Source organism: Myripristis murdjan, chromosome 5, assembly GCF_902150065.1.
Source record: "Myripristis murdjan chromosome 5, fMyrMur1.1, whole genome shotgun sequence".
NCBI classification, from domain to species: domain Eukaryota; kingdom Metazoa; phylum Chordata; class Actinopteri; order Holocentriformes; family Holocentridae; genus Myripristis; species Myripristis murdjan.
This window is the reverse complement of record NC_043984.1, coordinates 11,445,729-11,470,892: the sequence shown is the minus strand read 5'-3', so window position 1 is coordinate 11,470,892 and position 25,164 is coordinate 11,445,729. Positions and strand designations below refer to the sequence as shown.

Genomic DNA, 25,164 nt, shown 5'->3' with positions numbered 1-25,164 from the left:
TTTTAGTGACACAAACAATGTGGTTCTGGCTTACTTCCGGAACTACGCTCACCTGTCATTTACTGCCTTTCACAACAAGCTGTAAGACCTTAACTGAAACAATATATTTATTCCCATTAATTTAAACCCATTAAATCAAGCAGCTGTTCTCAAATGGGGTACGCGTTCCCCTAGTGGTACGTTGGAGTACTGCGCGGGGTACAGGAGATTCTTCTTCTTCTTCTTATTATTATTAATTTTAATTTTAAAAATCAGTCATGCATAATTCCTGAAGTAATTAGTTTTGCATAATACGCTTGATAAACCACATTTTATATTCAGTATTCTCTCTGGGTGTCAAATGTGTGTGTTTGTGGTTTAAATCTGCTGCTGTGAAGCCAGACAAAAATCAAGAAAATGGATTTGTGGTTGAAAACATGGAAAAAGAAGTGAAAAGGAAGCAAAAACAGAGCCAACAAAATATCTTCAGTATCAGGTTGTTGTTTCAGATACTGATGGCGCTGTATTGGATCTCTCTGGCTTTTTTCCTACTCTTTTTTTGCACCAGTCAGGAGGAACTTTAGTGTATACATGCTACACTGGCAGCCAGAGAAACAATATGCTGCAGTAATTGGCCTATATCAGTTCTGGCCTGAGTTTGCAGATGATGGCCTGGGGCCGATCTGCTACTGGTGTCTTGTTTGATTTCACTTCACACAACTTGGGTGGGTGGCGTCTAGCTGCCCGGCCGCAGACCGTCTCTGTGGCTGGGCAGGGATCCCCGGCTGCCTTTTTTTTTTTTAAATCACATTTTTGGTGGTCATTTTGGCTTCTAAATTCAAAATAAAAGCCCTAAAAGCCTTGCTTCCTAGTTGAACTGACAGAAATAAATATCACTCTATTGAAAAAGATAAAAGCTTAACTCTTCAGTAGCCTACGCATAAAGCTAATCACTTTATTGAAAAATAAAACTGGAATCAATGTATAAAAAATTTAATTTCTTGATCATTTATTGTTTAGTTACTACTCCTGTATCTGTAGTTTGAGATGCAATATTTGCATGTTACTGTGGCCAAACTTAAATTGGGAAACTGCCTCCACTGAAGTGAATCATACACACGAAATACAAATAAATGTCTTATATTTTGTCATGTGACCAGTGTTTATGTGGTGAGGCTTTACGGTTTCATTTCAAAATACGTCTTATATTAAATTATACATATGTATTGATAAGTTGTGTGCATGGCAGGCAGCAGCAGGCCTGCCTGGGGACTCCACCCTCTGTCCAGAGGGAGCTCCTGTTTACATGGGCACATGTGCCGCCACATTGACAGCCCCTACACATCCCGACAGAAACCCTCCCACCCGCAGGCGGCCTCTCCTCCCAGCGCCGCTGCAGCCAGTGCCTGTGACAGGGTCGCCTCCTCTCCACCCTCAGTCCTCCCCCGCACACCGCCTCCCAGCCCACTAAACACCGCCAGGGAGTGGCCAGTGGCCACGGAGGCAAGCCTCCCCCCCAGTCCGCCACCCTGTGCTGCGCTGTGTTCAGACCAACACATGGTCCAGACGCAGCCTCAAAGAGGTGGTCGCCGACACACTGTCAAAGCTGGAGCTTGACTATTTACATGAGGAACCGGTTTGCTCATGGCGCCTTCTTAACAGAGAACGAAAACGCTCGTCAACGTCACGTCAATCAAGCTGAGCGGTACAACCTACCATGCTCGGTCCCGCCCACTTTTCCGCCCCTGGACCAATGACATTGGCCGGTTGGTACGCGTTGACAACAACATTAATTCCCATTGGGCTGAAGCAGCAATTTCTCGCAAATGGCTTTACGAGGGGTGCGCTTCTTTTAGGAGTACTTCACTGTAATTGCGCACCATGGTGGTCTGTCTATGATGGTGACCTGAGATACCGAATTTCATCTCCAGGTGCCAACATCCAAGATATGAAATTAAAACAAACCAACAAACAAAAAATAAGTTAATGCCCATCAGTGGTAGGTATTTAGAGATTATTACGTATTAAGAGTCTTTGCGTGGCTTAGGCTGTGGCATACCTACAGACAGCAGATATTAGTTAACCTACTCCTGCATCTTGCTTTTAAATTGAGATACAAGCCTCTTGTTGGCTGAACCCCAGTTGAATTCAACTAGCGTTTTATACAAGCATGAAAAAAAAATATATATATATATGGATGTCTTCACCCTGCACGCACTGGAGGAATAATATTGGTACATGGCTGAAACCTCAGAGGAATATATTAAGCACAGCGACACCATGCTGCCTCCGTCTCGTTTTGTAACAATTTATGTTTTACATGTTTCTGCTTTTACTTTACTTAGTACTTTACTTAGACTACCCACCCCCCGCGCGCGCTTTCGCACGCCGCATGTAGGCTACACAGGGTGCACAAAACAAACTCACCCGTGTTTCTCCTTCCTAGGAAGCCTATCAAGTTTGTGTGAAGTTGTGAAAAGTTGTCAAGCCAAAAAAAAAAGAGCCCGAGAGAGAAACTCCTCCCGTCTTGAAATGAGCAGTAAGTGAACTTTTTACTGAGTTGTGTGTTGCAGTGAACGAGTCAATAAGTTAACGGTTAGATATAAACTCGAAATCACTTAAAATATACAAGCTGTCTTTAACACGATACCGTAGATTTTACAGCTAGCTTGCCGAGCAGTTTAAAAGTCCACTGCTTCTTAATTGTCGATAGTTAGCTAACAGTATTTAGCCAGAATGCTAACTGGCCACAGCAACGTAACTTTTATTATTTCTTACCTAACGTGCTACTTCCTACTCACATAAACTTGTCCCGATTGTCATCAGCTAGCAAACTAACTGCATTCATCTAGTTAAAAGTAATTAGTCTGATATTAAACGTGTTTTCTTGACTTGTTGCAGTTAGTCCACATTAGCGTATAGCCAATAAGCTAACTTAGCTGGCCCTTGGGACACTTGTGGATTTCTTTGCGTTCCAGCTTGAGCCTGAATTATTTAATCATACAAGCTGCCATGTGAATTGCTTTGTGTTGTTGTTGTTTTTTTCTTGTGAGTATTGCCATGATTAACGTAGTTAGTAGTTGTTGTGATGCCTGGTGGTTTGCAGTCTGCAGTACTGTAAGACCAATGATCTCCCAAACTCTTCTTCCGCAGATCAGCAGCAAGATGAAATGGCCGCTGTGGAGAGCGGCGGAGGCTTCAGTCAAAAGCGAAACACAAACACACAAGTACGTTTTTGTCGGCTACGTAACTCGCTTTTGGAAGATCTGATGACGTTTGGTTTGTGCTTGACTTGTTAGAGACGGCGATTTTGACCTACTTCACACCGCCGTCCACTGAACGCAATCTGTCTCTTATTGATACCGTGCCCATGTTTCGATATCATATCCTCTCGCTGTGTGAAAGACGTGTGTGTTGTTGATTTTCTCAAGAGCACATGTCACCGGGGTGGGGAATGGGCAGGTAAATTTCGCCCACACGGGGTGTTCCCGTCAAGCCCCGCACTTCATGTGTATTTTGCTCGGCCCATTTGGCTGGCCTTGGAGGGGGTGGCTAGAGGAGTGAGTTAGTTTATAGGGCAAAATAAAGTGTGGGAGGGCGATGGGTGGGTTGGGGGGAGGGGAAGCCGAGCCCGCCGCTGCTCTCGAAAAAAATGTGGTCCCACCCATTCTCCCACTCTGCTCCCCCATTCCCTCATCCCAGCCCACTCCCTGTAGAGTGGTGCAAAGAAGACTGGGAAAATACTGATTTAAAAAGAAAAAGAAAGGGTAGTGGGGGGTATGTACAGACATGCTTTCAAGTGTCATATATTTGGAGAAGCATTTAAAAAAGCAAATTGTATTACTTCATCTCATTAAAAAAAAAAAAAAAAAAAAATCACAATATTAAATGGACAGGGGTTTTTATTTATGCCTAAAAATAGTATATCTTAAGTTGATAAGCTATATTTCCCCTAGTGTACAAGCTTTGCATTTGTTTATGACTGATGGTAAAATACTACTCACAGGTTTACTTTATGTGCTGACGGCCAATAAAATACATTTTTTATAGCCATGATTTCTGTATCTGTGTTAGGTGGACAGTTATTTTTATTTTCCCGTTTCCCCTATTCCGTTTCTTGACTCTGTTACTTTCCTTTCAATTGTTCTTTTCTAAGGACTCACAGCAGCCATCTCCTCTGGCCTTGTTGGCAGCCACTTGCAGTCGAATCGACACCCCAGGAGACAGTGATTCACCCACAGACCAGCAACAACCAAATCAGCAACAACAGCTGGACCTGAACCAAGGTGTTTTGACTTCCACTGCCAACGGGTGGCAAGTTATTCCCCTCAGCATCCAAGCATCCTCAGGCACCAACACCATCTCCACTGAATCCTCAGTGGTGATGACTGGAGGGGACACAGGCAAGAACAAACTGGTGCTGTCACCAACAGCAGCTGCTGTGGGCAGTCAGGGACAGCAGCAGCAGCAGCCACAACAATTTGTAGTAGCCCAGGCTCCAACATTGCAGGGTCAGCAGGTGCTTACCACCTTTTCAGGTGTGATGCCCAACATTCAGTATCAGGTAATTCCCCAGTTCCAGACAGTGGATGGCCAGCAGCTGCAGTTCGCCCACAGTCAGCAGGATCCTGCTGTATCTGCCACTGCAGGGGCAGGGCAGCAGTTTCAGATAGTTGCCTCTCCTAATGGCCAGCAGATCATAGCCACAGCAAGCAGAGCAGGCGGAGCAGGAAACATCATAACTATGCCCGGTCTCATACAGGGAGCCATCCCCATACAAAATATAGGTATAGGTAATGGGGTTTTGCAAAACCAGCCCCAGTTCCTTGCTAATATGCCTGTGTCCCTTAACGGAAACATCACTTTGTTGCCAGTCAATACTGGAACAAGTGGCACAGGGGCAGATGGAAGTAGTGGAGGGGACTCGGGGGCAAGCCAGCAGCTCATACAGCAGTCACAGCAGCCAGTGTCTTCCAGCAGCGGGGCAGGGTACTTAACCGGCACAACCACTGTGACTACGCAAACCTCCACTTCTTATGGAATGAGCCAGACGCAGAACAGCAATGGAGCCGTGACAGGGACGTTCCATCAGAATACAGCATCTACTGTGGGTGTCCCGATCCAGCCAGACAACAGAGATGGCCAGCAGCCTCAGCAGATCCTTATCCAGCCCCAGCAGCTTATCCAAGGCGGAACACCTCTTCAGACCATCCAGGCTGGCACTGTCTCGACCGCAGGCGGTCAGGTATTTGCTGCTCCAACCCTCACACAAGAAGGGCTTCAAAACCTTCAGATTATGCCAAACACAAGCCCCATCATAGTGCGCACTGTAGGCCCCAATGGCCAGGTGAGCTGGCAGACCATCCAGCTCCAGAGCACAGCAGGAGCACAGATCACGCTGGCCCCGGTGCAGACTCTTCCTCAGCTGGGACAGGCTCAGGGAGCCAGTGCAGCTGGAGGGATGGCTGTCAACACAGTGCAGATCCCAGGCCTCCAGACCATCAACCTCAACACGCTCAGTGGTACAGGGCTGCACCAGCTGCAAGGGGTTCCCATCACCATCGGCAACCCAGCAGGTTAGTCAGTAGCCTGCTCTCCTCTCAGGGCCTTTCTTGCTCTTCCTGATGTTCAGTTCCACGCAAATGATTATCTATACTTTTTTTTTTTTTTTTTGCAACGGAGATATTTTGACAAATGGACTATAGTATTAAATTAACAAACAGTTCTTTTAATATCATATTTTTAAAATGTTGAGCTGTCCTTAACCCTGGAAAGCCCCTAATGGCCCCTGTGTGGGATAAGTGCCTTATCTCTGCCTAATGTTGTAATCTTCATGCAGCTACCATTATCAAAATTTGTCATTTGTATTAGTCTGCATATTGACCTTCATCTTTGGTTCACTTTTTAAATAGCATTTGCCATTTGTAGTTGCTACTTAGTACTTTTCAAAAGTGTTCCATACATATGTCACGCTTATTTTGGCTTTGAGCAAAAGACTGATGCTGAAAATGAGACATATTCAAGCAAAAGTTTAAAAGTTGTAAAGTTGTATTTGTCCTGCAATGGCTCAGCTATCAATAGTAAATATTTGTTGAATGCTTAAGTTTTTAAGGTTTTCAGGCAAGTGTGCAAGAGTGTTAAAGTTATTCTTTTCCCATTTGTTTGTCTGAAATGCAAAGCGTCTAATTCTTGTATCTCTGGGGTTGATCTCTGTCCCATTATGACATTAATCCGGTTTAACCAGTTGAGCAGTTACAACTGTCGTGTGTGCCTAGTGTTTACTTGAGCTCTTTAGTGTATGTTTCTGACTGTGTTTGGAAACTTTTTATTATCAGTGTTTTTTCCACAGCTATTTGATACAAAGCATTTTCTCAGACCATGGTCACTGTTTTCATAGTTTGGGTTGGCTACGGTTTTTGTGTCATAGAAGGGGTGTAACTTGACCCCTCCCATCACGCAGCAGTCTTTATCATGTCTCATGCCTTCCTCCAGTTTTGTCACTGGCACATAGAGCAAGTCCCTCCCATTAAGTTAATGCCTGCCAGTTTACATTTTGGCAAATGTTTACATTTTTGAGAAATCGCATGGTTTATCTAGTTTATTAGGTCTGTCTCTCTAGTACTGTATTTACTTCACATAATTGGCACTGTTATCCTTGTTGTGAAAACATGTGCTTCCCATTAGACATCCAGCATTCTTTGTCTTTGGACTTGTAAGTACCGAGATGTTTATTTTCTCAGCCTCACTTACACAGTGCTGCCAGTATACAAACATTTAATGTTACCTAGATGGTAAAAACCTGTAGGAATCTATGATTTGTGGCCATGGATTATTTAATACTGCTCATATTCAGATACTGATTGGTTGAATAGCTCTTAAATGGAATGATTGGCTTGTGTTTTATTCCTAGTCTTTTATATACACACACACACACACACACACACACACACACACACACACACACACACACACATATATATATATATAAATATATATATAGGCATTCTTGTGTAAGTGTACAATTTCACACACTTTACTATTTTCTCTGATGTCTGCAGGAGAACAGGGGTTGCAGACAGGTGGAGAAAGCTTGGATGACAGTACAGTCATGGATGACGAGGATATAAGCCCACCACCTCAGGGACGGCGTAACCGGAGGGAAGCCTGCACCTGCCCCTTTTGCAAAGATGGAGAAGGACGGTATGTAATTGAACTAACCTTATTAAATGGAGTTGTATGGCTGCCTATTTGACTAGACAAACAATAAATTTGTACGTTTATTTAAAATCATTTCTAAGATGGTGGATATAACATCTTCAGGCTTTGCAGAATGTAAATCAGATTAAAATGGCTATAAATGCATCTGAATCTTTGAGATTGAGATTTTTTTTCTTGTGATGTTCTTTTAGTTCTTTGACTCGAGAGTAGTTTATGAGTAAGGTGGAATTAACCAACAAGAACCCATATTTATTACACGCTTGCTTTGGCTTATACCAGTGATTGAACTTGCATCCTAAAAATAAATTCAGACCATACCCAGTTCATACTCAGTTTTGGGTGAGAAAGTGTAATATGTAGTGAAGATTGCTTATTATTTTCCTTCATTTTTACATAACCAAACTGATAAGAATCATAAAAAGTTCTTACTTGTCCTCGACCGTAAATAGTAGTGAATGAAGTGAGCCTAACATTACCCATTGGTTTATGACTGGGTGTTGAAGCCAGGAGATTTTTTTTTTTTTGGGCAGCCAGAACAAGTCAAAGTGGAACCCATAGACTGTATAGCAGGCTGTCTGTTAGTTTTTTTAATAGTCTCACAAAAAAGTGGAGAACAGAATTCTATGAAAGTCTGTTAATCGATTGCTACTAAATACCTTGCAAGCCATATTTACAGTGATTTACAGTCATACTAGCTCAGCTGGCATAGACAGTCAGCTGTATAAATCAGTTAAATCAAGATAGTCATCAGAGAAAACACTGCTGTCGGCCACGGTCATGGCAGGACAGAGCAAAAGTACAAAGGGGAAAATTCTCCTTAATTAGCAGTTTATAAGCGACCTTAAACAACCTTCGTCATATCCTCTTGCACAGTTCTTTTGAAAATCATTATAAGGAGTGAAATAACCTACTGAGAGTATAATGACTTGTAAATAAACATGACCTCATTTTTGGCATGAGGCAGTCTTGTTAACTTGCATGAAGGTTAGGTTGGGTGTCAAGTTCTGTTGAAGCTGGCCAGTGGGTGGCACTACAGGAACCGCCTTCTTTGGCCCTCTGGCTTTAAAATTCGACCGAGGTTCCAGTCACTTGTTGTGTCTTTCCTTAGCTGAGTGAAGGGCAGTTTTGCATCTCCATTAATAGATCTTAAGTTCTAGTTTACAAATGCTGTTAAAAACAGCTCAAGTTTCTTCCTATTTTCACAACAGGATGCTCCGTTTAATGGGCTACAGTTGTACTGGTCTGTGTGTCGGAAAATGACAATTGCATAGCCAGCTCTCAAATTTGAGATTTAAAAACAAACATGTCAATAAATCACTGAGTGGTCAGGTAAAGCTTATAATCTAGGAAACACTGAAAATTTCTACTAAATATGAAAGAATTAGCCCTAAATTCAGTTCTAGACTTCTCTTGGTTGGTGTGGTATACTCAGTTCAGTTAAGACAGTGACAGCTCACTGCTTTGCTCAATAGAGCTGTCGTGTTTAGAGGTCAGTTGGATTTGATACAAAATCAGAGTATGGCTGTATGAGGCTGTATATGGAATACCTCATCTGTCATATGACTGGGAGGCTACCAGGCACCTTTGGACTGTACCTGTTCACCCTGCAGCACCTACAGCCTCATATTGTGCATCAAAAATGCAATCACATCAACAGATTTAGTTGCAGAGTAAAAACAAGGTATAATATTATGGGTTGTAATGATTGAGTTAATGAAAAATTCCTCATAAGTTAGATAATATATGCACCTGTAGAATGAATTATTTAGCTATCTGGTAGTTGAATAGCTATATAAATATTAACATTTGGCACCGTCTGGGCCATGAGCGGCAAATACAATTTGCTTTGACTTGTTAAACTATTACCAGAGAGACAAACAACATTGCGTTTCCACCTGGTTCATAAGACTACTTACATACTAGAGAAACATCTTAATATCACATGGAAAAAAACGCAGGAATTCTCCAATATGTGGTGCATAACATCAAGGAACACTCATCCCTTAATGCCTCTCCTCAGCAGCGACCCGACTAAAAAGAAGCAGCACATTTGTCACATCCCTGGGTGTGGGAAGATCTACGGCAAGACATCTCACCTGAGGGCCCACCTCCGCTGGCACACGGGAGAACGGCCTTTCGTCTGCGGCTGGTCTTTCTGTGGCAAACGATTCACCCGTTCAGATGAGCTTCAGCGCCACAAGAGGACACACACAGGTGATACTCAAGGAAACGCCTGTATACATAGACCTTAATCTGTTCGCTTTAATAAAAACATAGCTTTCTAAGGTTTGCATTTTTTGTTACTGTATTCATAATACAATTGAATGCTACTACTAAAATTATTGCCAGGTCTTACTGATATCTGATATTTTCTATGCAATCTATCATGCATTTGATTGCATAAATCCTTATAGATGGACAACTTCAGCTTGCAGTGTATCCTCGTCTGCAGTGTTGGTAGCTACACCTCTCCAACATTACATTTTTTTCTCCTCATTCAGGTGAGAAGAAGTTCCTCTGCCCCGAGTGTCCAAAACGCTTCATGCGCAGTGACCATCTCTCCAAGCACATCAAGACCCACATGAACAAGAAAGCAGCGGCTGCTGCAGCCACTGCCACCACCAGCACCTCAGTTTCTGCTGATGCCGCCTCCCCTGCAGCAGGAACAGAGGCTGGCACTGGAGCGGTAGCGGCCAGTGACCAGCACACTCTTGTCACCATGGAAACCTTGTCTGCAGAGAGCATAGCGCGATTAGCCAGCAGTGGAATCAACATGATGCAGGTGGACCTTCACCAAATAAATGGCAACAGCTACTGAGGGTGGTGGAGGAGCAGGGCGAGGGCCTCGGTGGACATTGCATTTGGACATTTAGGGTTAAGAAGGGCATGTCGGACTGCAGACTCAAAGCCCCTTAAGGGCCTCAGACGGGGGGGTGTCATAAATGCAACACAAGACTATTGTCCGTGAAAGCCGAGGCTGGAAGATGGATATCATTCTTAAGTTTAGATAACTGTTGCATCACTAGGTCGGTGAAAGAGATGAGTGATTGGATTATACGTTGACTAGAGAAATCATTATTATAAAATCATACTATTTCCCAGAAGGGAAATGGCACTACAGTGACACTTGTCCCATGTAAAGACCGAATCTAACATGTTGATAATGGGGACTGCAATAAAATAAACAAACCAGCATACTTGATGCTGAATTAGTAGTCTGCAATAATATAGTTTCTCTAGCAGATTTTGTCAAGAGATGACACTACTCTGGAGTTGGGCCCAGGTCCTTGCTTCCAAGTCTGTGAGCTTCCCTTCTACTCGTCCCACTTCATCTCAGGTGTTTTCTGCCCTCTCAGACCGGGCTGCTGTGTCGGGCAGGGGGCTCAGTGGCCCTGCATTCTGACTGGCCCACATTAGCCTGTAACGCTAAACTCCACCTAAACTGAATCCATACATCACTATGATTGTGATATTATTCAGCTTGTATTTGTTTCTTAAAAACGTTTTTTTTTATGTTCACAAATGGCACAACACCTATCCAGAATCATAGGAACGTGTGTATCGTTTAAGGTGGATTTTCCTTGACAGTTGAGAAGACGGCTGGAAAACATAATGGTCATTGCACAATGACTTCAGGGTCAGAAGCACTAAGTGTGGGGATGTAGGAATGTAAGGGCACTGAAATCCTTATGAGAATAGCTCTTTCTCCCCTCATTATATAGGTACACACATTCAGGCCATCATGCTTTGATAGGTTTACCATGATCTAAAAAAAAAAAAAAAAAAAAAAAAACTAGATCTTTTGTTTTTGTATGTATATATTTTTTTCTAAAGGCTACAAAAATTCTTAGCGTAATAAGGATCGTCTGACGTGACTGCAAGAGATTGCCTTTCAGTTGTATGAGCCTCTCATGCACAATCTTAAACCTATGTTGTTATCACTTTTATATTAATGTAGATTTAAAATTGTAAACTCATGAGCCTGTCATAGAATTATGTATATATTCTATACAGTCTGGATATTCATTCTGTGGTATATTCATATAAGCTTTTTGACTTTGCATAGCAGTCATTGAGATCAGCTTGAAACTTCTTTTTTCTACCTTCCATAAATACTTTTTAGTCCTGTCAAGTCAGATCGAAATATTTTGTAACTTTCCTGCCCAGACAGCATAAATATGTAAGCTCAAACCAAAGGTTCAGATTCCTTTTTATAAATGAAAAAATAATGCTTGTCCTTAGTCCATTAAGATTCTTTGTCACAGTTTAGGCTCTTGTAATGCAAATGTTAATTATTCCAACTGGAAAGATCCAGCTTGAAGCAAACCTCGGATGCACAATGTTTTTTTTTTTTTTTTTCAAATAAATGTAAATTGCATAGTATTATGTTAAGGGTCAGGGGTTTCTGAGAGGATTTTTTGCTTCTCAATTGTTAAAAATTAATATTTTCTCTGCTTTACGTTCAGAACGACTGCTTTATTTGAAAAATGTATGAATTATGTTCCATGTCAACATTTGTTTAAGAAAACTTAACTTTATTCTTTCAAACGCTTTAGTTTGAAAGGGAAAAGTTAACTGGACAACAAGTGCCCTTAAGTATCATGTTTTTTTCCATTTTAAATAAGGGATATTTTACTACTACAAATGCCAACAGCTGGAATAAAATTATGAATACAATACTGTGTCTGTGTCCTATTGCACTTGTAATTCTAACAAATGGAATCATCAGCCAGATGATCAAAAACTAGTTTATTCAGATAAAAAACAACTTCCATTCCAGCAGTAAAACCTTGACACAACTACACAAGTACAGAAAAAGAATTGACCAGCTGCTCCCTCTAGTGTCTTGAAATTACAAGTCTGCATCCTCTTCCTCTTTCTTCAGTTTGTTGCGGAGGCTGTACAGGAAGAAATAGTTATCATTTCAGTCATTTGGTCAGGTATGTAACTTCAAAACACTGAATATAAATCATTTTCTGTTGCTTTTGGCATCGCTACAGTCCTATCTGCGTGCAAGAGCATGGCAGTACATCTCTGCCAAGTGCCACCTCAGCCCTTTGTTTTGAAAACAAGCACATTAAGTCAATCTGAATGGCTAAAAGAAAATACAATGTTAATATTCAGGCTGTCTGTGATTTTAAAGAAAAACAAAACTGCAATAATCAAAATAAAATCCTTTGTAACCTGCTGAGGTAGGAGTGGACATCAGAGAAACCATGGTACTGCGCCAGGGGAAACAGGATGCCAGTGGGGCAGCGGCCCTCACGCTGGCGGCAGAAGCTGCAGTTGCAAATGCCACGGCAGGGAGGGCACAGCCACTCCTGAAAAGATATCAAATATCACATGGTTAACACAAAAAACTGACTCCCTTAACCATCAGAGTGATAAAGAAGGCAGCGATCATAAAGTACAGACAAGAGAAAAGATAGGGGATCCAATTATCCAATTTTATGTATTGGTATTTTAGCCTGTAGAGTAGCTTAGCTATATCAAGAAGGTAGTCACCTTCTCTCATTCCACTGAATGACAAGACGTCAACACAGTGTAGTGTACCTCAGCGCAAAAACTGACAAGGGGCTAACAGTGGGGAAGGAGGCAGATTGAGGGTAGGTTGAGACAAAAGATGCCTACCAGCTCCAGAATGAAGGATGGGGGTGGGGGGATCAGGTACAGGACAATCAAAGCTAAACTGATGGTGAGACACTGACAATAATGGTTGACAGAAAATTTGACATTAAATGACTGCAGTCAAACAAACATCAATAGAAAGGGGTAATCAAGAGCACAAGGGGCACATACAAATTGATTTCTGCTTTGGATAAAAGTTCCTATGCGACTTATCCAATCATAACAACACACTAATGGGTCTGCTCACATGCAGAATCAGGATCTTTAAAGCCATAAAATGGAATTGGTCAGACTTGCAAGGTGACCGATCAGTCACAATGGCACATAAAATCAAATTAAAGAGATAGAGAATGAAATCAAGACACCAATTTAAATAAATGAAGCTGCATAACCGGCATTTTCAGGCTAAGTGTGTACACACAGCACCATGATCTCAAAATTCAATCATCAGAATCAGATCTCAAACACAGCATGAAAATGTTAACTGCAACCATAGGTCTCCTGTGGCTATATTTATATAAATCTATTACTTCCCCCCTTCTCTCCATCCATCCTCTGGAGAGGATGGATGGATTTATTGCTTGTTTACTAATTGCAACTGAACTTAATAGTCATTACAGTGCAAGCCTCGCCACTTCTATATCTTATTTTGAAGATTAAAATATAACTGTATGCAAAATCCTATTTTGTTTGAGCCTTGGCTTAATGCATCATAGTGCGGTGGGACAATAAAAGTTAGTAGGGTAAGTAGCAGCCTGTCTGTGTGTGTGTGTGTGTGTGTGTGTGTGTCAGCGCTCTGACCGGATCAAGCAGAGCCTTCTTCACGTCCTCTCCGTATCTGTTCCTCAGACACGGTCCACAGAACTGACCCTGAATCCCACGGCAGCTCTCACTGCGGCAGCATGTCTTGGTGTCAACAGTCTTCTGGCGGCACTGGTGACATGTGGAGCCCTGAAAACAGATGAAGACACAGTGGACGGCCAGTTTAACAGTGGAGAGGGTGGACAGGTGGGCTTTTCAGGTGGGCTGGTCTCTGGTGAGTTTGCTAGTGTGGCACTATTTAATTTGGTTCAAAGCTCATTTTATATTGGCACAGGTCTTGCAAGATATTCTATTGTTCATTTGTAACTTAGTGAAAGAGAATCGGGTGTTGGGGGTCCACCTGGCAACTGACCGTGACTCTGTTGTAGACTTTGTCAGTCATGTTGTCTGCCACCAGCTGAAGCTCATCCTCTGTGATGTCCTCTACTGGACGTATAATATGAGGTTTGCTCTGATTAGGCCGTGGGGTGCCACGACGCTGTGGGGCTCGGCGGACCTGGAACAGAACAAAATAATGACAGACTGTTTGAGATGTAAAATAGATTAGGTAGAAGCTAAAAAAAGGCCTACACAACAACAATCTGTCACTGCTCACCCTATTCCAAACACAAGATCAAAAATAGACTGTAGTCAGGCCAAAACATAAACATTTCAACAACCCTTGCTTTCACAGTCATTCAGCCAACTCAGTTTTAGCTATTTTTGTATGTTGTTGCCAACAGGGGTTTAAAATAAACCCATAATCCTGTTCTAAGCATTATGAACATGCACTGTGGTTCACTGGTTAATGACAAACCAATATCAGAGCCAACCTCCAACAGCTCCTCCTCCAGGCTAAGCTCCAGCTCTGCCTCCTGAGGGGTCGAAGCATCCTCTGATTCCTTCATGGAGCGGGTCCGCCTTCGGGACACCCGCTCTGGGTTCCTCCTGGACTCCCCTCCAGTCACACCGGAGCGTGGCGGGCGCTGCAAGCAAGGTTAAGAGCAAATCAACTCAGTACATTTGCCTAATAAGAAAAAAAAAAAACAGTCAGGCCTCTTTTTTTGAGTGATCAGACACAGAATGAAGAGGATGATGTCCTCCCTGTTGGCTAAATATATTAAATCCATTTCTTGTTTATTCCAGACTTTAGTCAAAGTGTGGCAGGTGATAAACATTTCCGTGCATCATCTTTGTTCAGTGTGAAGAGTTACCCTCTGGGGAAAAACTGTGACAAGTAAGAAAATTGTGATTATCTTTGACTCACAGAGCTTTTCTCCTTTGGCCGTTTGCCAGCTTTTTTTTGCAGAAACCCTGCTCCTCCTGGCATCTTCTGCAGGTCTGCCATCAGCTGAGCCAACTGTTAAAAAAAGATGAATAGAAAAAGTAGAGAATCTCAGAGCCATGGTAGATGGCATATTTTTTTTACGCTCCCTCAAAGGGCAACTTTAATTAAAACATAGTATAGCATAGTATTTATGCATCATGATATGGATCATTTCCCATATCAGACACTGCTAATTGATGCCCTTCAGGCCACAGCTGAAATAGAAATGTGATTTTCAAAAATGTCTCAAGGATTTAGGAAGTTTTGCAGCCTAGTTAAAGTGCAGAGGAGGGAAAGCAATAAGCAGAGCTTATGCATAACCCTGTGTGGATGAAGAAACAGTAAAATTGAGCTAGTTCTCTTTAGCTGGGGACACTCTGGGACCTCATCATTAACTCCTGTGTTTAGAAAATTGCTGCTTTATACAACATGACATTAACCTGGTCAATGTGCCATTCACCACCCCTGATAAAGCTAATAGTGCACATCTCCACTACCTAAAAAAGTTCCTGTGTGTTAAGGTCTATGGGTGAGATATGCCTTCTTTTGTTTTTAAATCGTTGTCTATTGTGTGCAGATCCGTGTTGCTGTATTTACCATAGCTTTGTTCGCCTTGATGTTCAGCTCTCTTTTGGCCAGGAAGGAATCTGATTCGTCCTGTGAATCAGAGCCAGACATTGCAGATGGCAGAGGCTGTGCCACTGGTTTCTCTTCGTCCTCAAATTTAACATGTCTGTCCTTCTTTGCAGTCTTGGCCTGGCCTGTCTTTCCTCCCTTCTTCACAACTCTCTCTTTTTGCTGTACATCCTCATCCTCATCATCAGTGGAGTGATGAGCAGAGGGGCCAAAACGCAGAGCCACCCTCAGCCTGAAGGGCTGGGCAGTGGCTGGCTTGGAGGAGTCTTGCTGCTGCGGAGTGGGGTCAGGCTGGGCTTCAAATCCATCCTCCAAATATGATTTCTGAAAAACAATGAGGTTTACTACAGTTATACAAAAATACCACATACAAAAAAAAAAGCAAGATTTTTTTTTTTTTGCTAATGTTCAGTTGAGTGTTCTCTGCAGTTTATCTAGTAATTGTGAGAAGAAGTATTTTCGTGACTAAAATGTTCTCCACAGATACAGACTGTGGGATGCCAGCTCAGTGTGGACAGAAGTGTACCATGCCATCAACTTTATGCATATTTATTTGGGCCTTTTCTCTGAGGGTTACAAGGCTGGATCTGTAGCCTAAACTTAGCTCACTTGGTCGCAGAGGTCGTCGACTTCAAAGTCAGAAAAACCATAAAATGTTCGGTCATTTTCCGACTCCTCTGCAAAAACATCAGCCAGCTCTTTGGGGTAGGAGTACATTCCCAAAACTGCCTCCTGAGGGAGAGCAAACACATTACTCCCACACTCATTTTATCCTGAAGTTTATCATGGTTGATCACTGAAATGATTAGCCAAATATTGCGTTACCTTACCATGTTATTCTTGATTATCCTAACGGCACAAAGCTTTCACCAAACCACGCGTTACTTCGACTCATTTAGGACCCGCCTTCACGCAGGTAGCTGTCCAATTAATCTAATTGAGCTCCGGAAGTGCCTGTTTTGTTATTACAGTACAGCACCGGTGCGCAGAATTTGACTTTTAACGACAAATCGGTCTATACCCCGCCCTCAAAAGGTGAGCTTTGCTCTCAAATGAGCAGCCCTACACGATGAATTTCAAATTTTGTCCGTTAAAGCGTGAACGTTAGGTGTTCAAGCGTTCAACATACAGTGTAAACGTTACGTCGCTTAAACCTCGTATCTCTAATTTGGTGATTTTCATGTTTATGTTTTTTTTTTTTTTTTCCTTTTCTTTTTTTTATTAGTTTAATTTGAGTATTTACACGCTCCCTCGTGGGTTGTGTGAGCTTATGAAACCTTTACAAAACTAATGACAGAAACTGAGAAATGTACGGTTGTCAATGTGGCGATTCTGAAACGTTCATATTATGGAGATACAAGGTTTTGTTGGGACAGCAGCGCTTCCTACTGGGGTTTTGAGTCTTAGAGCAAGCCCTGGCCATTCAAAAAAATTAATTTCTGAGTTAGATGTATTAGAGGGACAAAAAGGTGGAGAAAGAAGAAAGAGTGATCAAGAGCGAAGATGCTTGCAAACTGGTATAGTGTTAAAGTGCCTCCATCCTTGTGTGTTGTGGCTTTGTCTGGAAGCCTTGACTCCCTCTCTGGCTTTTTGACTGCACCATCCCAAACAAATCTCAAACCAGTGGTCCTAAGAAATGACTCAGCTGCATAACACACCATACTTGGCTGCTGATGTTGATATGGCTTTGTACAGTGAGGTTTTACTATGTTGATGGGTGTTGTGTATCCCAGCTGGACACTGCTCAGTGTACAGTATGCAAACACCCTCAGATCTAGCCATTGTGTGCACGCAGGTGTGTGATAGCGGGGGTGACAGTGGAAAATGTGGGAAACTCCTCTCACATTCCCATGGCTGATAAATGAACACTCCTTGCAAGGCCAGTGTGTGCTCAGAGTGGTCATGATCCTGCAGCGGTGGCTCCTGATTTTAGCTGTGGGTAAGTGGACAAATGCTGTCGCTTCATCATTCATCTGGAAAATGCCTGTCCCTACTTTGAAGCTCTGAAACTCTTTGTTGTTTCAGCGATTCATTCCTTTTCTTGGCTCAATTTAAAATGCAGAACCTTGAAACTTGTGTAATGTAAGGGGTAGTGTTTTGGATAACTCAGGAATGCTGTGGTAGTTGAGTTTGTGGTGTGTGGGGTGCTAAGGGAAAGTGAGTATACTGTTATTTTGTCACTATTGCACCTTTCTAGAGCTTAAAGTGCCATCAGCTAATGGCAGTTTTGATTTTATGAACTGAAATATCTCAGCTTTCAAAATTTGCCTCGCTGCCTTTTCCATCTCTGACTTTTTTTGTCTCTATTTGGAGCCCCAAATTCCACTGACCTTTTATAATGTCACTGTTGTGTAGGTCAATATGTGGCTGCTTGGGGAAAAATGTGTTTTTAGTCCACAATGTGATGTTTGTCTGTTACCACTGAGCTAATGTAATGTGTTTCATCAATACATTGTTTGTATCACTAGTTAATCACATAGTGCAACTGCTGATATCATGAAGCAAAGAAATTATTAGAATAAATAATTGTGGTGATTTTTGAAGTGGTTCTAGAGGGATTGTATAATAGTGCCAAACAGTAGCCTGCAGGGGTGTTGCTTGAACGTTTGGACTGTTAAGATGCAGTCCCCCTCCTCCACTCAGCCACCCACAACCCGCCAACATTTCATCAGCAGACAGCCAAAATAGTTACACTTTACCAGATATCTTCACTCTTCTATTCAGCAGTTTCTTGTTCTTTTACCATTACATAACTGACTTTATGTGTTAGTGCAGTAATGTGTGTAAGTGTGATGATATTGCACTAGACTCCAAAAAATTCACTTGTCTCAACAACACCTTGCCTTCACCAAGTGGCATAAAAGTCTATTCCTAATAATGACAGTAATAATAAAAAAAGAATTTAGATTTCATTTTAAACCAGAGCAACCTATGATGCATGCAAAAATACGTAATGAACTCAAATATCTTAATTGCCAACACTACAACAACTGATAATAAGGAGAACAATGGTTAAAGTCATAGGATAACAAAGATTCTTGATTGATAATAGATAATGGAGAAAGGCAAGGTAAAGCTGAGTAAAAAAGCTATCTGAAATATCACACCTCTTGTCTGTGTCCTTTGCTCCCCACAGAATTCATCTTCCCATGTATATCCGGCCGGGCTATGGGTCAAGGCCGGCGCTGTGTATTCCAGGCGAAGCCACAGAACAAGAAGTATAGGATGGCTGGAAATGTGAGTGGGTCTGAGCAGCTCTGTGCACGTACCCACTGCTGTGTGGGATATTACCAAATGGTCAACGGGCAGCCAGAGGTAGACCTGCTCGGTAAGAAGCCCTCAGTGTCAAACAGCACCTAGAACAGTCCCTCTTGAGACGAACAGAATTGTCTACATACAGTTGTGCCATATCAAGACCTAGAAACATCCTCACATAACCAATTTGGACAAATTTTACCTCACCGTGCATTTATGCTCTAGTGTAATTGGGATCTCCTGGCTGGCTAAGGGTACCTATTGCTGTCCTTTAAACCAGTTTTCCGGTGTATGATGGATTTTTCTGTTGCAGCTTGTGATATCGTTGAAAAGTCCTGCCCAGATGCAACCTGTGCGGCATCACCGCGCTTCAACAACAGGCTCATAAAATGTGTGTGCAATACAGACCTCTGCAACAGCAACATTACATGGAAACCAAAGTCAGAAGAGCCTCAGCGCCCCTACTCTTACTCTGTAGGTATGACGATGTGTTCACTGTAAATCTTTGATCATTAATTCATTATATAATGTAAGCAGTCTACATAAACCTTTTTTGCAATTGGTTCTGAAATGATACAATTGTGAGCAATGTTCTGTTCATCTCAGAAAATATTATTGTTTGAAAATATATCCCCATTTTTCCACATCTCCATCTCTACCTACCTAATTTCTCGTCCAATCCTGCCCCCCACTCCCTTTTCATTTGGTCTTTATCAGCCTTCTGTCCACTGGTGAGCTGGAGATTATGGAGATGATGAGGAAATCTAGATCTTCCCTCTTATTTGAAGTGTGGGAATAATTAGCATGGGGCAATAAAGCCTTTTGTTAAACAAGATCTGCTCTGTTCAGAAGTTGCACTGTGTGTCACCAACACGTCACTAACAATATCCAAGAACATTGTTTGACTGTTTTTAAATATGATATTCAATCTGTTGTGAGAAATTAGTTTTCGTAAAAACTTGAGCATCAACACTGGATTGCCCAAATGTAAAATCTATCAAGTGACAAGAAGATCAACAAAGCATCAGTTACTTATTTGGTTCATCATCACAGACTATATAAACATAACACTGCATAGCCTAACTCCAACTGTGACCATGACCTTGTTTGTTTGTTTGTTTGTCTTGCTTTTCCAGATATAATTAATATTACTGTAGCTATCATTCCTATTGGAATTGTCCTGTTCCTGTGCTGCATGCTTGTCGCTGTCAAATGCCTCCATCATGAGAACAGTAAGATTGTTTTTATATTATCATTCAAATCTCAAAAATTATACAAAAATTTGTGTTTCCATTTTCACTAGAGTATGATTCATTTTCAGTTTTTATTTTGTGACTGTCCACCGCAATTGACAAATGGGCATGAAACTGGATTTGATCGCTGCCTTTGCAAATTACTGACCAGGTTTCTATCACATTGGCCTGGCATCTACACTTGTTTTTGTCACAATAATCTGTGGCAGGAGTTAAATAGATTAAATGCAATGTTTTTACAGCTTGTAACTTGTCACACATTGTTATCATACTGCAGTAGTTTGGGACAGTACTTGATGTGTGGAGATGTGGCTAACCAAACACAAAAGATGAGCACATTGTCTTGATTGCTCTGATTCTGATAACATCCTCCGCTTCCACCCACACTGCTTCTCCTCCTGCTAAAAGAACAGTCCAGCTTCACAGACAAAAAGCAAGTGTTGTCTTAACACTTTCAGTGAGTTTGGTTTCGATTCTGATTACACATGCCGTGTAGTTTTTGCTTTTGTAAAGAAGAGGTTGGTGTTTGTATCGAATGCTTTCACAGTTGACTTATGTTTTGTAAAAGCACTCTTTTAAAGTTGTTTTCCACATTTTCCAAACTGGCATTCAGTTCTCATGGTGTATAGTTTGACCTTGGCAGTGTTGCTGTCTCTCTGCCTGACTGACCTTGGTTTTTATCAGTGATATCATACTCCCTTTTGCTGGGCTCTTTTCTTTTTTACCTTTTTTACCTACATGCTGCTCCATGTCACTTCTGTGGTCATTCAGCTCGGCTAATGTAAATTTAGTTGTACTATTATTACGGTGTTGCATCATTTACTAGCTGTGAGTGTGTGTTCAATACATGACTATTTATTTTCATTATTATCCCACAAGCTTCTCCTCATGATGAGCCTGGCACACCGTTGTGTTCCTGCCACACAGCAGAAACCTCTGAGATAGACAGTGCCAGCGTAGAGCTGAAGCAGGTAGGGCCAGGGATCAAACTGAATTCATGCAGAAATAAGGTGTGCTATATTTCACCCTCAGATGTCTAGTGTGTGCTCCGTTTGTGTTCTCTTGTGCCTGTTTATGTATAACACCATATGATCACATCTCTTTCAGATTGTGAGCCATGGCCATTATGCAACAGTATGGCAGGGGAACTATCAAGGATCCATGGTGGCAGTGAAAGTTTTCTCTGCTGGCTGTAAACATGAATTCACCTCAGAGAGGGAGGTTTATGAACTACCACTGATGAAGCATGCTGGGATTGTCCGCTTCCTGGGTGCTGGGAGGAAAGCAGATGGTGGGGAATGGCTCATAGTTCTGGAGCTTGCTGCGTGTGTGAGTGGAAACCTTTTGTTGAGGGAGAGAAGATGGTGTACTTTCTCATTTTCTGACTGATTAGGAATTATTCTGAGAATACAGAAAAAGGACAGACATGAGGGAAAAAACAGTCAGGAATATTTGTAATCTTGTCCTTTGCATTGCATTCTGTCCCGCAGAATGCAGAGTAAATGCACCTGTATCAAAAGAAATTAGTTTTTGAAAGTGCATTTTCAAAGTTATCTGCCCACACCACTGCACTTACTTGAGCATGAATAATTGGTGTCTGTTTGATTTTAGGGCTCCCTCCACTCCTTCCTGTCTAAGCAGACAAGTAGCTGGATGTCGTCACTGAGGTTGTGCCTCTCTCTATCTCAGGGCCTTGCCTACCTCCACTCTAACCTTAACAGACACGGTATGAGCCAGAACATTTGTGACCTATCCAGACAGTATGGGTTTACTGTTGTCTTATGTGTTTGTAGCAACAGTAACAGTAACTACTAGATGCATCTCTCTATATAGGTATGTCTGCATTTTCTTCTTTTCTTTTCTTCTTTTATCTTATTTATTTATTTATTTTCATTTTTTAGGTAAGCACTGATAATGAGGAATAAAGCAGCACACAAAAAGTTGTCATGAAAAAATCCAGTCCTTGATCTTCTCAAAATGATGTATATTCATATATGTGCTCTTGCAGGTGTACACAAACCTGCTGTGGCCCACAGAGACCTCAGCAGTTCCAATGTGCTCGTGAAAGCTGATGGTACCTGTGCCCTAACTGACTTTGGGCACTCCACCATCCTGCACTCATGTCCAGGGCATAACAAGTGGCAGTGCTACTTGGGAAACATGGAGGTGAGACCAAGTTGTAGCCACAGATTTGCTGTTTTTGTCATAGTACGGTGTCCTATTCTAATTGGTTTTTGCATGTAATTAAGTTCACAAAACATTACAAAGTATGAATAGAGACACCTTTGCACAGTATGGCTTTAGCTTCCCTCACATGAATGCTCTCCTGGCTTGAATAGACATGAGAGAAAACACAATGGCAGCATCTTCATTATATAGACAGGGTGTCTGCAGGTCCCTAGAAAGTTCAAAAGTCTTAGCTTCACTTTAATATAAGTATAAATGTAAGGCTTTAAACATCATTAAATAGTCTTAAATCTGACTTTATAAATAAATAAATGTTTTATCAAATGTCTACTTTTTTGTTCAAAATTAGTAAAGCTCCACTGCATGGAAGTCAACATTTTTGATGTTACCAAACTCTAAACCTGCCACTGAACTTGACACTTTAATTTATACTGACATGCTACTGTTAATCTGGTGGGACAATGTTGTAGCTTAATCTAACACACTTTCTACTCACTCTCATATTACATTTACATCCACAAAAGAAACCGAACATATAAGAGACTGAACATATAGCACTTGCCTTTATGCTTACCTGCAATGCTTAGTTGAATTAGAAAAAAAATCATTTTTCCAAAAATCAATTATAAATTCTGTTAAAAATTTATCTCACAGCACTTTAAAAGAATTAAATTTAACTCCCTGATACCTGTAGACACCCTGATAGATTAGAGGGCTCGGTTTGCCAACCAGTCTGAATCTCTTGTCTTGCACAGAGTCCTGCTCAGGCGGGCACGCTGCGCTACATGTCCCCTGAGATCCTGGAAGGCTCTGTGAACCTCAGCAGCGGCTGGTGCCTCATGCAGGGGGATGTGTATGCTCTGGGACTGCTGCTGTGGGAGATCTGGATGCGCTGCTCAAACCTTTTTGAAGGTCACGTCCATTCAGTCCTGTCAGAGAGGTGGACATGGTCAGGTAGTCTGTGTGTACAGTGAAAAGACAAGAAAAAAAAATCCCACAGGAAAATCTAATATATGAACATATCTGCCCTATACCAGAGAAATGTTGTCATATACATATGTAGTCATATGTAACATGAATCAAACATACATACATACCACTTTTGCATATGGTCTTACATTTGTAGCTCATATGTTGAGCAAGTGTGTAAATTAGGTGTTTGTATATATAAGAGCAACTTCTATGATAAATTCTTTCTGTGGTCATATACTGCATGTGCACCCATACATGTATGCCATATATGCCTTATTGAAATACTCCATATGTACAAATATTACTTTCCTAATGGCTGCATGAATGTGTGCTGCAATTTTCTAATCCTTAATCTTGATACTGCAACCATTCTTAACTTTGTTTTGAGATCTTCATGAAAGTGAAGTTTCTCTGGTTATGATTTTGAAGAGGAGATAGTCCTGCAACTTGTGGACTTGTTAGTCATGTATCTTGTACAGAGCACAAAAAGCACATAAAAATAATGGCCCAGATGTTCACCATTCTGATTTTTACTTTGTAGTTTAGCGCCAAAATCAGCTGTAACTGTGCGCCCTTCTTGTGTATGCTGTCCAGGTGCACTGGTGGTAAATGGAGGTTAAAATTTGTACAAATGTCTCCATCTGCAGGCGGCCTCATTCCAGACCATCAGCTGCCTTATGAGGCTGAGCTGGGAGCCAGTGTAACTCTGGAGGGCCTCATACTGCATGTGTCTCACATGGACAGGAGACCTCCCATACCTAAATGTTGGGAAGATGTGCCACAGGTATTCTTCCACAAACTGCCATGCATTTTGACAGACTTGTGTTGACCCAATAGCAATAAACATGAAATGCATGGCACTTCCTATGTAATTATTAATGATAGTTGATTAAATGTTTCAGGGATCTGCACTGCAGGAACTTGTAATGGACTGCTGGGACCATGACCCAGATGCCCGGCTGACAGCTCAGTGCGTTGTGGACAGAATATTTTCTCTTCAGTGACTCCACATGCTTTTTTTTCCCCAGACTGAAGGCTGAATTATGCTTCAGCGTTGGAAGAGCGTACGGGGGTTGTGCGAAGCACGCATTTCCTACGCAGCGCGTGTGTGTCCAACATACCTCTGCAAACACACAGAGCAATTCTCCTCCCACCAACGTAGACCCTGTGACGTATGGTCGCTGCTCTTCTGTGGCGAGTGGACGAGTCGTATAGGTGCGGGCACTCTCCAAAGTTTTCAAACACAACCGACGAGTCGAGACACAACAGTTTAAAAAAAAAAACGGCGCTGACGGCACAACAACAGGAATGTGATGCCGGTTGCAACGAAATGCCGGAAATAGTGTACTTCGGCGGACCAATCACAGCTCTTGTGGGGCTGCGGAGGGTCCGCGTAGTTACAATTTTTGGGAGGCGCGCGGCAAGGCTCTGCGGCGGTCGCACAACCCCCGTAAGCTCCGCACAACCTCCGTACGCTCTCCTACGCGGAAGCATAATTCAGCCTTGACTCATAGTCATCAGCTCGTTCTGATAGCTCTCTTTCAGTGTCACTAAAGCCGCTTCAGAATATCTTCATCAGATTGAAGTGCACCAGCACGCCCCCTGATTTGTATGCTCTTTCATCACTCAGTATGTCTTCATGTATTCATGTAGTATTAAATTAATTATCTTACAACAATTCTCACATTAGCCAGAATTTAAAATAAACAAATAAATGAATAAAAAAATCACCACACTTTTTGTTCATTGTTTTGATTGCTTAAGGCTTAGGAAATATTTTTTCCAGACAATGTCAATTGTTTTTATGAAGTGAAATACATTGGTGAAGTCCTACATTGTGACTATTTTGTGCTATTCTCATAAACATTGCTCCATGATGTCATGGGTCCATGTGTCAATCTGGAGTGA

General features: G+C 41.9%; 3 protein-coding genes across 9 annotated transcripts; 2 read left to right on the top strand and 1 right to left on the bottom strand.

Annotated features, from left to right (window-relative positions):
• The first annotated feature begins 1,862 nt into the window (after positions 1-1,862).
• On the top strand, positions 1,863-11,874 carry sp1 (sp1 transcription factor). Of its 2 annotated transcripts, none has more exons than XM_030051419.1 (7): positions 1,863-1,978; positions 2,426-2,518; positions 3,133-3,206; positions 4,136-5,555; positions 7,038-7,179; positions 9,218-9,411; positions 9,699-11,874. In XM_030051419.1, the coding sequence occupies exons 1-7, from the start codon at positions 1,966-1,968 to the stop codon at positions 10,013-10,015; spliced, it is 2,253 nt and encodes a 750-aa protein (XP_029907279.1). In that variant the 5' UTR covers positions 1,863-1,965; the 3' UTR covers positions 10,016-11,874. The 2 variants fall into 2 exon arrangements, with proteins under 2 accessions (XP_029907279.1, XP_029907278.1); XM_030051418.1 differs by lacking the exon at positions 1,863-1,978 and adding an exon at positions 2,058-2,213 and having other exon boundaries at positions 9,221-9,411.
• A 53-nt stretch (positions 11,875-11,927) lies between these two features.
• LOC115359105 (cell division cycle-associated protein 7-like) lies at positions 11,928-16,552 on the bottom strand. 2 transcript variants are annotated; one of them, XM_030051426.1, is made up of 9 exons: positions 16,420-16,552; positions 16,199-16,321; positions 15,551-15,913; positions 14,894-14,986; positions 14,460-14,612; positions 14,000-14,143; positions 13,627-13,776; positions 12,382-12,518; positions 11,928-12,095 (listed from the first exon to the last, which is right to left on the bottom strand). In XM_030051426.1, exons 1-9 carry the CDS (start codon positions 16,420-16,422, stop codon positions 12,050-12,052), a joined length of 1,212 nt encoding a protein of 403 aa, XP_029907286.1. In that variant the 5' UTR covers positions 16,423-16,552; the 3' UTR covers positions 11,928-12,049. The 2 variants fall into 2 exon arrangements, with proteins under 2 accessions (XP_029907286.1, XP_029907287.1); XM_030051427.1 differs by lacking the exon at positions 16,199-16,321 and having other exon boundaries at positions 16,420-16,473.
• Positions 16,533-24,982, top strand: LOC115359104 (anti-Muellerian hormone type-2 receptor). Of its 5 annotated transcripts, none has more exons than XM_030051423.1 (13): positions 16,533-16,624; positions 17,385-17,528; positions 18,726-18,917; positions 19,158-19,322; positions 19,981-20,076; positions 20,977-21,068; positions 21,205-21,426; positions 21,709-21,823; positions 22,106-22,263; positions 23,040-23,196; positions 23,904-24,040; positions 24,159-24,286; positions 24,761-24,982. In XM_030051423.1, the coding sequence occupies exons 2-12, from the start codon at positions 17,414-17,416 to the stop codon at positions 24,258-24,260; spliced, it is 1,551 nt and encodes a 516-aa protein (XP_029907283.1). In that variant the 5' UTR covers positions 16,533-16,624; positions 17,385-17,413; the 3' UTR covers positions 24,261-24,286; positions 24,761-24,982. The 5 variants fall into 5 exon arrangements, with proteins under 5 accessions (XP_029907283.1, XP_029907280.1, XP_029907284.1 ...); XM_030051420.1 differs by having other exon boundaries at positions 23,040-23,238; XM_030051422.1 differs by lacking the exon at positions 16,533-16,624 and adding an exon at positions 16,686-16,760 and having other exon boundaries at positions 23,040-23,238.
• The last annotated feature ends 182 nt before the right edge of the window (positions 24,983-25,164 follow it).

Coding starts and splice junctions, on each gene's coding strand:
- sp1 (XM_030051418.1), top strand. CDS start 2,150: ATGAAAAAAAAATATATATATATATGGATGTCTTCACCCTGCACGCAC. Junction 2,519..3,132: donor CTCCCGTCTTGAAATGAGCA/GTAAGTGAACTT, acceptor CTTCTTCCGCAG/ATCAGCAGCAAGATGAAATG. Junction 5,556..7,037: donor CACCATCGGCAACCCAGCAG/GTTAGTCAGTAG, acceptor TGATGTCTGCAG/GAGAACAGGGGTTGCAGACA.
- LOC115359105 (XM_030051426.1), bottom strand. Junction 14,613..14,893: donor GGCCAAAGGAGAAAAGCTCT/GTGAGTCAAAGA, acceptor CCTTGCTTGCAG/CGCCCGCCACGCTCCGGTGT. Junction 14,144..14,459: donor TGGAGGAGGAGCTGTTGGAG/GTTGGCTCTGAT, acceptor GTTCTGTTCCAG/GTCCGCCGAGCCCCACAGCG.
- LOC115359104 (XM_030051420.1), top strand. CDS start 17,414: ATGTGGGAAACTCCTCTCACATTCCCATGGCTGATAAATGAACACTCC. Junction 17,529..18,725: donor GCTCCTGATTTTAGCTGTGG/GTAAGTGGACAA, acceptor TGCTCCCCACAG/AATTCATCTTCCCATGTATA. Junction 21,824..22,105: donor CTCTAACCTTAACAGACACG/GTATGAGCCAGA, acceptor GTGCTCTTGCAG/GTGTACACAAACCTGCTGTG.